This window comes from Mytilus californianus, unplaced genomic scaffold (assembly GCF_021869535.1).
Source record: "Mytilus californianus isolate M0D057914Y unplaced genomic scaffold, xbMytCali1.0.p SCAF_2, whole genome shotgun sequence".
Classification (NCBI taxonomy): Eukaryota; Metazoa; Mollusca; class Bivalvia; order Mytilida; family Mytilidae; genus Mytilus; species Mytilus californianus.
Genome location: NW_026262668.1, coordinates 106039325 through 106051778, shown reverse-complemented (window position 1 = coordinate 106051778; position 12454 = coordinate 106039325). Strand labels below are relative to the sequence as shown.

General features: G+C 33.0%; 1 protein-coding gene across 5 annotated transcripts in view; it reads right to left on the bottom strand.

Moving 5' to 3' along the window:
* LOC127728513 (rho GTPase-activating protein 15-like) overlaps window positions 1-12454 on the bottom strand; it is a 77524-nt gene that overhangs the window by 57112 nt on the left and 7958 nt on the right. For all 5 annotated transcript variants that reach the window (XM_052235917.1, XM_052235920.1, XM_052235918.1 and 2 more), the window contains one exon: window positions 2928-3080. In XM_052235917.1, coding sequence (XP_052091877.1) covers window positions 2928-3080 — 153 coding nt within the window. The remainder of the gene's footprint in view (window positions 1-2927; window positions 3081-12454) is intronic.

Here is a 12454-nt window from a genome sequence, read left to right as displayed (position 1 = left end):
CCATGTTTGGTAGAAATCCAGGATAGTTTAAGAAAGTTATTAAAATTTCAAAAACTTCAACCACAGAGTGAATGTAATGTTTCTTGGCAGAAAAACTAAGTCCATTTATAAGTAAAATACGGAAAAAATGGATTTTTTTTTTACACAATTTACTTCTGGATACTTTCTTATGATCATAAACAAGCTTCTTTCCAAGTTTGGTAGAAATCCAGGATAGTTTAAGAAAGTTATTAAAATTTCAAAAACTTTAACCACAGAGTGAATGTAATGTTTCTTGGCAGAAAAACTAAGTCCATTTATAAGTAAAATATGGAAAAAAATGGAATTTTTTTTTTACAAAATTTACTTTTGAATATTATCTTATGATCATAAACAAGCTTCTGTCAAAGTTTGGTAGAAATCCAGGATAGTTTAAGAAAGTTATTAAAATTTCAAAAACTTTAACCACAGAGTGAATATTTGTGGACGCCGCCGCCGCCGACGACGACGACGCCGACGGAATGTAGGATCGCTATGTCTCGCTTTTTCGACAAAAGTCGAAGGCTCGACAATAAAAATAGGAAATGAGGCATCAAAATTTTTTCAATTTAACCTACTTTGCCACAAATGTAACTGAATGTAAAGCCAGAATACCTTGTACACAATATACCATACTATGACAAATGGATACCGAATTTTTTGTGTATAGTATAGAGTTGTACAACAGGAACATTGATAACAGTATACAAGTAGTCCAAAACCGTCAAAATCCCATTACTTCCATGAAAATGGTCAAAAAATGGTGTTAAAACACAGTCAACTACACATGGCAAACAATCATGAAAAACATTCTTTGGTGTTGTTTAATTTGTTATTTATTTTGTGTTTTTGTTACCTATTACACTGATTTTTTTGTAAGAGTTAAACACTTTTCCTGGCACATGTACTGGTTTTATTTGCATAAAAAATAAGATGGGGTATAATTGCCATATAGACAACTCTCCACCATAGACCAAATGACATAGAAGTTAACAACTATAGGTGTTAAGTATGTTTTGTTAATCCATTGATCAAGATTAAAAAGAGGAACGTTTTTTTATGTGCTGATCTAGGTTGTTTTACGTACTCGTTTTTATTCTGTAGTTAGTCACCACTTCGGTGTTAACATGTATATCTATTATATAGTCATTTTTATAAATTTACTGTTTGCAAAAATATGAATTATTATAAATACTAAGGATTTTCTTATCCCAGGCATATAACCTTAGCCGTATTTGGCGCAACTTTTTGGAACTTTTGGTCCTCAATGCTCTTCGGTTTTGTACTTGTTTTGGCTTTCAAACTTTTTTGATCTGAGCGTCACTGATGGGTCTTATGTAGACGAAACGCGCGTCTGGCGTATTAAATTATAAGCCTGGTACCTTTTGATAGCTACTATTTGTGTGTGTCTCTGTCCTGTATGTTCTCCCATTTATTTGTATTGTAGTCCTGTCATGTAATCTTGTCATTTTAATGTTATATTTAACATTGCCATAAAAGCGGGAGGTTTGGCTAGCCACAAAACCAGGTTCAACCCACCATTTTTTTCTAAAAAATGTCCTGTACCAAGTCAGGAAAATGGCCATTGTTATCGTATAGTTTGTTTCTGTGTCTGTTGCATTGTAATTTGTGTTTTGTTCACTTCATGATTCTGTTGTTTCGTTGTCGAAATGTACTATATTGTATTGTTTATTTGCGTAATTCTCTGTCCCGAATATTCTTGCATTTATTTGTACTGCATTCCTGTCATGTAATGGTGTCATTTTAGTGTTATATTCAACATTATCATAAAAGTGCGATGTTTGGCTAGCCACAAAACCAGGTTCAACCCACAATTTTTTCTTAAAATGTCCTGTACCAAGTCAGGAAAATGGCCATTGTTATATTATAGTTCGTTTCTGTGTGTGTTGCATTTTAGTGTTGTGTTTCTGTTGTGTTTCTGTTGTTCTCCTCTTATATTTGATGTGTTTCCCTCAGTTTTAGTTTGTAACCAGGATTTGTTTTTTTCTCAATCGATTTATGAATTTCGAATAGCGGTATACTACTGTTGCCTTTATTGATATCTAAATAAATTGTTAACAAAGAGATATTTCTCACCTTTTTGTTATTTGACAGTAAAATGCATATATTGAAATTAAAAAAAAGCAATACTTAAACATGCAAGTTATGCACATTATTCAAAGTCAATGAACCATGACTGACTGTACAGGGCCAAACAATATCCATGGAAACGAGATGTGCCAATACTAATACAACTGCATACCAAATAGCATTGATCTACCACTAGTGATTCCCCATAAACTAACCTAATCACAAACTAATACATGTAAACAAATCAAAAGTTTCAAAGTCAACAGACCATGACTGAGGGGGTGGGCCAAATAATCTCCATGGAAATGAGATGAGTCAATGCTAATACAACTACATACCAAATATCATTAACCTACCACTAGTGGTTCCCCATAAACTGACATAATCACAAACTTATACATGTAAACTAAGAAAAAGTTTCAAAGTCAATAGACCATGACTGAGGGGGCAGGGACATATAATCTCCATGGAAATGAAATGTGCCATGTTAATACAACTGCATACCAAATATCATTGACCTACCACTAGTGGTTCCTAATAAACAGACCTTATTACAAACTACCGGTAATACATGTAAAATAAGCAAAAGTTTCAAAGTCAATAGACAAAGACTGAGGGGGCAGGGACATATAATCTCCATGGAAATGAAATGTGCCACATGCCATGCTTAAGGTACTTATTATAAGGGGAATATGAGATCATGCTGTTTTATACTCTAATATCAGTTGCTGTACTTTAGAGAAGATTGCATACAGCAATACCATAAACAGAACCAGAAGACAAATAATATTTATAAAATATAGTTGTGGAAAACAAACCCGTTCTTCTGTATCTTCATTAGCATAAACTGTGCCTTCTTTGGTTTCTTCCACGCACCATCCTTCTGGAATGTCAGTTAATGTTTGATCTACATTGATTTCTGGTAAAATACCAATCCCTGTTCTATTGACCTTGGCATCCAACTTAGCTGCCTGTAAATATACAATAAAAGTTACAATTTACAAATGAACAATGATGATAATCAGTCTCTGTAATACTATTCTGTATAACTGTTAATGCAACAAATTGAAAAAAACACAAAAAAGTTATATACTTCAACAGATCTTAATATGACTTACAGAAGATGTCTGCTATTTTCTTTATCTGGCAAGTTGTATATGTGATAAAAGAGGATTAGGTTAGCACCTTGAAGTACCCATCACACAACAAATAGGCTGAATAAAATCAAAATCCTACAGTTCTTGAAACCTTTGCTTAGTTTACAGCCCAACAATGTCCACTAATGTTAACCTTTTATTTTGTAGAAATGGTGAACACAGTCGCTTATCTGTTTGAAATATCAACAGATTGTACTTGTGTAAGCCTCACCCTCACCCCACCCCCAGGCTTAAATGTCAGGTGTGATTGTGCACACTACTGCTAAGAAAAAGCTATTTACTGCAAATTATTCAAAAAAAAAAAAAAATGGGGAATGTGTCCATGGGACACAGGTGATGCCCCCGCTTGCATATCATATAAAGTTATAAAGGGACATAACTGAAGAAAGGTAAAAGTGACGCTACCCAAATTTTGGTTTTGTGGTAATAAGTATTGTGTATAAGTTTCATAACATTTGGTTGAGGCAAACTTAAGTTAGAGAATGGAAACGAAAAATTCAGCAATTTTTCCATTTGTAAAGGAGCATAACTCTAGAACAGTAGAAGTGACACCACCAAAATTCAAACATGATCTGTGTTTTGTGGTAATAAGCATTGTGTATAAGTTTCATAAAATTTGGTTGAGGCAAACATAAGTTAGAGAACGGAAACCGACTTTGAGACGTTCAGACGGACGTACTTACGGACAGACAAGGGTAGAACTTAATGCCCCCTCCGCTACGGCAGGGGGAAAAAATTTGTTCTACTTTGGTACTGATATGTTTTATTTTTTAATAATTTTGGTCAAATGACTAACATACAATGACCTATAGTGTGGTACATAACATTTAATTCTAATATGACAACCTATATATATCGTCAACCAGTATAATCACAGTATATATACTTTTAGCCCAGACGCAGTAATACACAAAATTGGCTGTTCCATGTTACACCCATCTTATATATACGACCAGGTAAACTCAATTTTTGACAGTTAAACTTGCATTTTTACGGTTGACAAAATTACTGTATTTGTCATTTTAGAACAAATGACTATTCCAGACAATTAAACAAACAGTTCCCTCCATGAATCATTCAATCTTACCTTTAAGAGATCAATAAACATGTCCGTCTAACAATAATTTCTGAATTAGGTGCCATGGTTTTGTCACATCAGAAGTCATTTCAATATTTTGTTTCCAATCTAAGATTTCCAGTGATCATTAATCTCAAATATGTTCATAACTATGATGGCACTGAAGTTTTACAGATGTTGTCTTTCAAAGAACAAATGTAACAAAATACCATGTCAACATGGGTTCCCAATACATTTGCTTGTACAATGCAATGAAATACATTTAAGGAAGTTAAAAAATAATCCTCCTTGGGGGATTCTTATACTAGACAGCTCTAATTAGCTTACTTTTTTTTCACACAAGTCAAATTACAGGAAGTTCTATTGAAAATACATATCATTATAGATCACAGACGAGCGCTTACTTTTACTCATTATACATGACTGTACAATCTTTTTACAAGTTGAAACAATTTCATAACTTTATTTATAAGGAAACAATTTTGATGTTCAAGGGTTATAGTGATTTTTCAGTTACCACCTTCTGTTCAAATAGATTGAGTGTTTAAAACAACTTCCTTATATTCCTGACGAAATACAAGTAACTGTGTGTAATCAAGTTATGCAAAGGCTTTTCTTTCTAAGGAGGTGCACAATATCATTTTATGGTTGAATTGTTAGAAAATAAATGTGTTTCAATAAATTGTTAGAAGGGGTTTAGAAGAAGTTGCTGATACAAAATGGGTTACCCCTGAATAAAACGCCAAAGAAATGGAATAGATCAGTCATCAGGCCTATATACTAATTTGGTTGTCAATTGTTCACAAAAATTCATGTTATCAACTGTTATATAATAAGAATCTGTCAATTACAGGGCTGTTTTAGGGGAGTTGCTAATACCCCCTCAAATAATGCTATAAAAAAGTCCATGCTGTAGTAATGAAAACCCCCCAAAACATATTGGACCAAAATAACAATCAATAAGAGGTTTACATGGCATAGTAGAGTAATTCTATCTGAGAAATTTTCATTAAATCATGATTAGGGGTTTAGGAGCAGAAGCAGATAAATTGTGTACTGTGATAGGTGAAAATATGACAATGTCCATGTCCATGCCGTCCCAAAGTAAGCCCCAAAAATTATTCAGACGAAGAAATGAAAAAGGAGGCGAAAAACTTCATCATATGAGTAAGATTCTGTGAAAGTTTCAGCAAATTCTGTCCTGTTGTTCAGAAGTTGGTGATACAAAAGTGCGACAGAAGGATGAATGGACGAACAGACAGAAAGAATCCTCCATCACTACAATAATGTATCTTTTCTGAAAACTCAATCTCAAAGTCCAAAATAATATTTAAAATATCCAAATACAAATGTTCAGTGTACATGTATATACAAATGATATTATTGTAATCCTCAAGTGCTTATGATAAATTTAATGTTATCTGAATGATTGTAAAACAAATCTATCCATCTTACCATTAGTAAAGGGTGATTATAGGATAAGACTATAGCCATTATTGTACTAACATCCTCCACCAAATATTTCTAACAGGAAGTTACACTTTTCAAAGTGTATTTCTAAATATTGTGAAGGTCAATTCACTTTTATCTATTGGTTTTTTATGGTGGAGCGATATAGGAATGATAAGAATAAAATTAAATAATATTTTCAAAGGAACAATGTTCGATTTATGTAAAAATGGAAAAAATAATTACAGCATTTGACTAAATACACACACACTTGCCCAATTATTTCCTGGATTTTAAAGTTGTCTTCCATCACATAAACTTTAGTAACAGATAATAGAATATGCATGTGTTGACTTAAAAGTTTTCTTTAAAGAATAAAAGTACATAAACGAGACTAATTTTAAATAATGAACTGTAAAAGATCAGTAAATAATTTCATTGTCTAAAAAAAAATATATCTTTACTTCAGTCAGAGGCAGTATTAACATATGTTCATTACTGAGTCTTTTTTTTTGGTGGGGCAAAACTTAAATTATAATATTGAGTGAAAAATATACCTTGCTCTAACTGTTTGTAAGTCTCTCAGCATGAAGGAACTGGCTTAGATGAAAGACTTAACCAAAGAAATAAACATTTATTGTAGGGCTAAGTTACAAACTTTCAGTAGAAGATCCATCGGTCTACCTAACTGTACATAGGTAAAATTTCACAGACTGAAGTTGATAAACCATAAATCATTAATAAAGGTCAGATACTTCATCAGTTATCAAATTCTCCCACATGCATCACAATTCTAAGTTACGAATTTGTATCTTGCTTTAAGTTTGAGAACATTGCTACCATGAAAAAATTAATCTAAGTAATATATGCACTGTGAGCTATTGCTTCCTAATAATACTCCCAGTTAATATTGTCTATTGACTCTTTTTAAAAACATTGTCACATTCTAAGGCAGAACGAGATGGAGTTTGGTGCAAAATAACAAGAAACCATGACTTTAAGTTGCTGAGAAAATTGTGACAATTTTTGAAAGATAAGTTTTTGGCAATCAGGAAGTAGAAAGACAAGGCTTTCTTTTGACCCCCTTCAAATATCTATGCTTAATCCATCAATAAGAGAGGTTCAAAAGGAAATTTCCCAGGACCAGAAAACCTGTTACCCTGTATGGCATTACTAAATTAAGCATAGTGCCATATATGAAAAATCTGATGGAAATATGTTAGGGACAAATGGATGCATGGACAGACAGACAGTCACAGAGGTAAACCAGCTGACCTGTCATGTCGACCTAATAGAAAGCAGGGTCCATATTCATATCAATCTGACTAAAATACAGATCCTGTGTTCAAGGTTTGCTTATACGGATCTGACAACACTGTTTTGCAATAGATGCACTTCAAAGGGGGAAATACCAAATAGTCTCAATGGAAATGAAATGTGCATAAGCAAATACATCTGCATACCAAATATCATTAACCTACCACTAGTGGTTCCTCATAAACTGACCTAATCACAAACTAATACATGTAAACAAAGCAAAAGTTTCAAAGTCAATAGACCATGATTGAGGGGGCTGGGCCAAATAATCTCCATGGAAATGAGATGTGCCAATGCTAATACAACTACATACCAAATATCATTAACCTACCACTAGTGGTTCCCCATAAACTGACCTAATCACAAACTAATACATGTAAACAAAGCAAAAGTTTCAAAGTCAATAGACCATGACTGAGGGGGCTGGGCCAAATAATCTCCATGGAAATGAGATGTGCCAATGCTAATACAACTACATACCAAATATCATTGACCTACCGCTAGTGGTTCCCCATAAACTGACCTAATCACAAACTAATACATGTAAACAAAGCAAAAGTTTCAAAGTCAATAGACCATGACTGAGGGGGCTGGGCCAAATAATCTCCATGGAAATGAGATGTGCCAATGCTAATACAACTACATACCAAATATCATTGACCTACCGCTAGTGGTTCCCCATAAACCGACCTAATCACAAACTAATACATGTAAACGAAGCAAAAGTTTCAAAGTCAATAGACCATGACTGAGTGGGCAGGGCCAAATAGTCTCCATGAAAATGATATGTTCCATGCTAATACAACTGCATACCAAACATCATTGACCAACCACTAGTGGTTCCCCATAAACCGACCTAATCACAAACTAATACATGTAAACGAAGCAAAGTTTCAAAGTAAATAGACCATGACTGAGGGGACAGGGCCAAATAATCTCCATGGAAATGAGATGTGCCAATGCAAATACAACTGCATACCAAATATCATTGACCTACCACAAGTGGTTCACCATTAACTAGACCTAATCACCAACTAATGCATTGTTGACGCCGTCGTCGCCGGAAACAGCATACCTATTTCTCGCTTTTTTGACACTGTCAAGGCAAGACAAAAATGACAAAGCTTTTGATACTGTAAACAAAAAAGTGTCTTAGGAAAGCAGTGCAAAGCACACACTGGTACTTAAATGTATTTATTCATTTTAAAGGAATAAAAAATCCTTCCATGTTCTGTTATCTCAAGTTTACATTATTAACTGGTCATAATCTATCTATAATCATTTTCATTAGTTTCGGTTATGTTGCATAATGAGGAAAGATGGATAAGTTTCCCATTTTAGGCCAAGGGCTGGTGTTCAGGCTTCTAATGGGTCTGATTTTCTTAATAGAGTGGCAAGTACAAACATATTAAAACAAAGTTCTAAAAGGGATTTTTTTTTTAAATTTCTCTCCTTTACACATTAGTTAAAGGTCACAACTTTGATAATGCATACTTCATCATATAACTTAATAACATTTTTAGAATATATTCTACAATTGCATTAGCTAGATAGAAATTCACATTGCCTACACCTTTTTTCCAGGTGAGCAAAAAAAGTAATGATGCAATAAAATGTAAGTACAAGAGCTCAATTCTGAAAAAAAAAACCACTTCTCCAGGTGAGCAAACAAGTAATGATATAATAAAACGTAAGATTAAGAGCTCAATTGTGGAAAAAAAACCCACTTCTCCTACATCCAATGTTGTGTTGATATTAAATGTTTATGTTACATGTATGTATTATATATGTATTTATAATGTTTTCCCATCATACTTCCTGTGTGTAACTGGGTTTAATGTTAATTGATTATTTACATGAAATGGTCATTATCTAGATTTCATATTTTTAATTAAAGCAGTATGTGCAATAAATACATGTATAAATAAAATGCTTCGCTGGGGCGCAGCTTGATACGACCACAGAGGTCGAACCCTGAACAGTTGGGGCAAGTATGGACACAACATTCAAGCTTGATACAGCTCTGAATTTGGATTGTTATTAAATATTTGACACAGCATAGGTTTCTGACACAGAAAGAATGTGGTCTAAGAACTTGAATTTTTTTAATTTACCTATTATGGTCCAATGTCCAAAATCAAAATACATGGTTAGATTCAGCATATCAAAGAACCCCATATATTCAATTTTTGTTAAAATCAAACAAAGTTTAATTTTGGACCCCAACTTGGACAAACTTGAAAACTGGGCCCATAATAAAAAATCTAAATACATGTTTAGATTCAGCATATCAAAGAACCCCAAGAATTCAATTTTTGCTAAAATCAAACTAAGTTTAATTTTGGACCCTTTGGACCTTAATGTAGACTAATTTAAAAAACAGGACTTAAAATTAAAAATCTAAATACACGGTTAGATTTGGAATATCAAAGAACCCCAATAATTCAATTTTTGATGAAATCAAACAAAGTTTAATTTTGGACCCTTTTGACCTCAATATGAACCAATTTGATAGCGGGGCCCACAAATAAAAAATCTAAATTCATGGTTAGATTCAGCATATCAAAGAACCCCATATATTCAATTTTTGTTGAAATCAAAAAAAGTATAATTTTGGGCCCCAACTTGGACCAACTTGAAAACTGGGCCCATAATCAAAAATCTAAACACATGTTTAGATTCAGCATATCAAAGAACCCCAAGAATTCAATTTTTGTTAAAATCAAACTAAGTTTCATTTTGGACCCTTTGGACCTCAATGAAGACCAATTTAAAAAACGGGACCCAAATTAAAAATCTAAAAACACGGTTAGATTTGGCATATCAAAGAACCCCAATAATTCAATTTTCGATGAAATCAAACAAAGTTTAATTTTGGACCCTTTTGACCTCAATATGAACCAATTTGATAGCGGGGCCTACAAATAAAAAATCTAAATACATGGTTAGATTCAGCATATCAAATAATCCAAAGAATTCAATTTTTGTTGAAATCAAACAAAGTTTAATTTTGGACCCCAATTTGGACCAACTTGAAAACTGGGCCCATAATCAAAAATCTAAATACATGTTTAGATTCAGCATATCAAAGAACCCCATATATTCAATTTTTGTTGAAATCAAACAAAGTTTAAATACTGGACCCTATCTTGGACCAACTTGAAAACTGGGCCCATAATCAAAAATCTAAACACATGTTTAGATTCAGCAAATCAAAGAACCCCAAGAATTCAATTTTTGTAAAAATCAAACTAAGTTTAATTTGGACCCTTTGGACCTCAATGTAGACCAATTTAAAAAACAGGACCCAAAATTAAAAACCTAAATACACGGTTAGATTTGGAATATCAAAGAACCCCAATAATTCAATTTTAGATGAAATCAAACAAAGTTTAATTTTGGACCCTTTTGACCTCAATATGAACCAATTAGATAAGGAGGTCCACAAATAAAAAATCTAAATACATGGTTAGATTCAGCATATCAAAGAACCCCATATATTCAATTTTTGTTGAAATCAAACAAAGTTTAATTTTGGACCCCAATTTGGACCAACTTGAAAACTGGGACAAAAATCAAAAATCTAAATACATGTTTAGATTCAGCATATCAAAGAACCTCATATATTCAATTTTTGCTAAAATCAAACAAAGTTTAATTTTGGACCCTTTGGACATTAATGTAGACCAATTTGAAAACTGGACCCAAAATTAAAAATCTAAATACACTGTTAGATTCGGCATAACAAATAAATAAATGTGATCAAAGATTTTACAAATCTAATGCGCCATACTGTGCAATTAAAGATTACTTCTTGAAATTTTTCAATATTTGAAATTTGAAAAAAAAAAAAATATTTGAAGAATAATTCTTTTTAATTTCTGAAATCTGAAATGAGAAAAATTGGCCCCCCACAATTTCTTTTTATCCCCCCCCCCCCCTTTTTCCCCCCAAAAAAATTCTTTCCCTCAAGATATGGTCATAATCTCAATTCAAATTTCCAATGGAGTTGGCAACCATAATTACCCATTTAAATTTACCATAGTGCTAACTTAATCTATTTTATAATAGAATTAATAAAAATATAGTGTCAAATCTTTCATATGGATTTTTTTGTAAAAAAAAAAGATGAAAACATTTGCAGATATTTTTACTGGTCTTCCTTTATAAATATGCATTTCTTTAAACATAATTTAAAAGCAGTGTAAGGGAAGTAACCAAAACGTTGTATTTGGATTACCTCCCTTACACTGTTTTAGATTATCTTTATTGTTCATTAACCATTACTTTATACATAATTTAAAAGCAGTGTAAGGGAGATAATTTCAATGATGTATTTGATTTATCTCCCTTACACTGCTTTAAATTATGTTTTGTACTAAAGTATTTGTCCATTAACCAGGACAACCTTGTTTTTCCCCCTTTTTTGCCCCTAATTCCTAAACGGTTTGAGCCATAACCCCCCAAAGCAAATCCTAACCATCCCTTTGTGGTATGGAAACTTGTAGTATAATTTCAGAGAGATCCATACACCGTTCCACAGTTATTGTCTGGAAACTAGAAAATGCTCATTTTTGGCCCCTTTTTGGCCCCTAATTCCTTAACTGTTGGTACCATAACCCCCAAAATCAATCCCAACCTTCCTTTTGTGGTATTTAACCTTACGGTCAAATTTCAAAAAGATCCATTCACTTAAACTAAAGTTAGAGTGCGAAAACCAATATGTATTCGGACGACGACGCCGCCGGACGACGACGACGACGACGACGACGCCAACGTCATACCAATATACGACCACAAAATTTTTTTGCGGTCGTATAAAAATGAAAACCATTAGCCTATTAAGTGCAAAGGAAGACAACTTTCTATTGGAATCAGTAAGTTTTCGTTAAGCAATTTCGATTTTTAGAAATTAAATAAACACAATAGCTGTTGTTCTCTATGGTGATAATTCAATGAAAACTTTTCATTTCTCCTGGAAAAAACAACAGAACATAATCCACAGAGAACAATTGCTATTTTATTTATTCAATGGGACAGTTGATCATCTTCCAAAAATTCAAAAATCCTGAACAACATTAACAGATTCTCATGGTTTTATTTCCTTTCCAATAAAATTTTGTAGAAATCCTTTTTGTATTTTTTAAGCCCATAAACAATGGAGGCCCCTTAGAGACGTAATATTCCTGCAATTTGTGAGAAGCAATTGAAGCTGTTAGAGAGAAGGCATTAAATATAATTCTTCCTAGCACCACAGGCTTCACAGATTAGGTGTGGCAGCAGTGTTGATAATTTGGTGAGTTCAGCAACCATAGATTTGAATTAAAGACTCCATAAAAAGGAT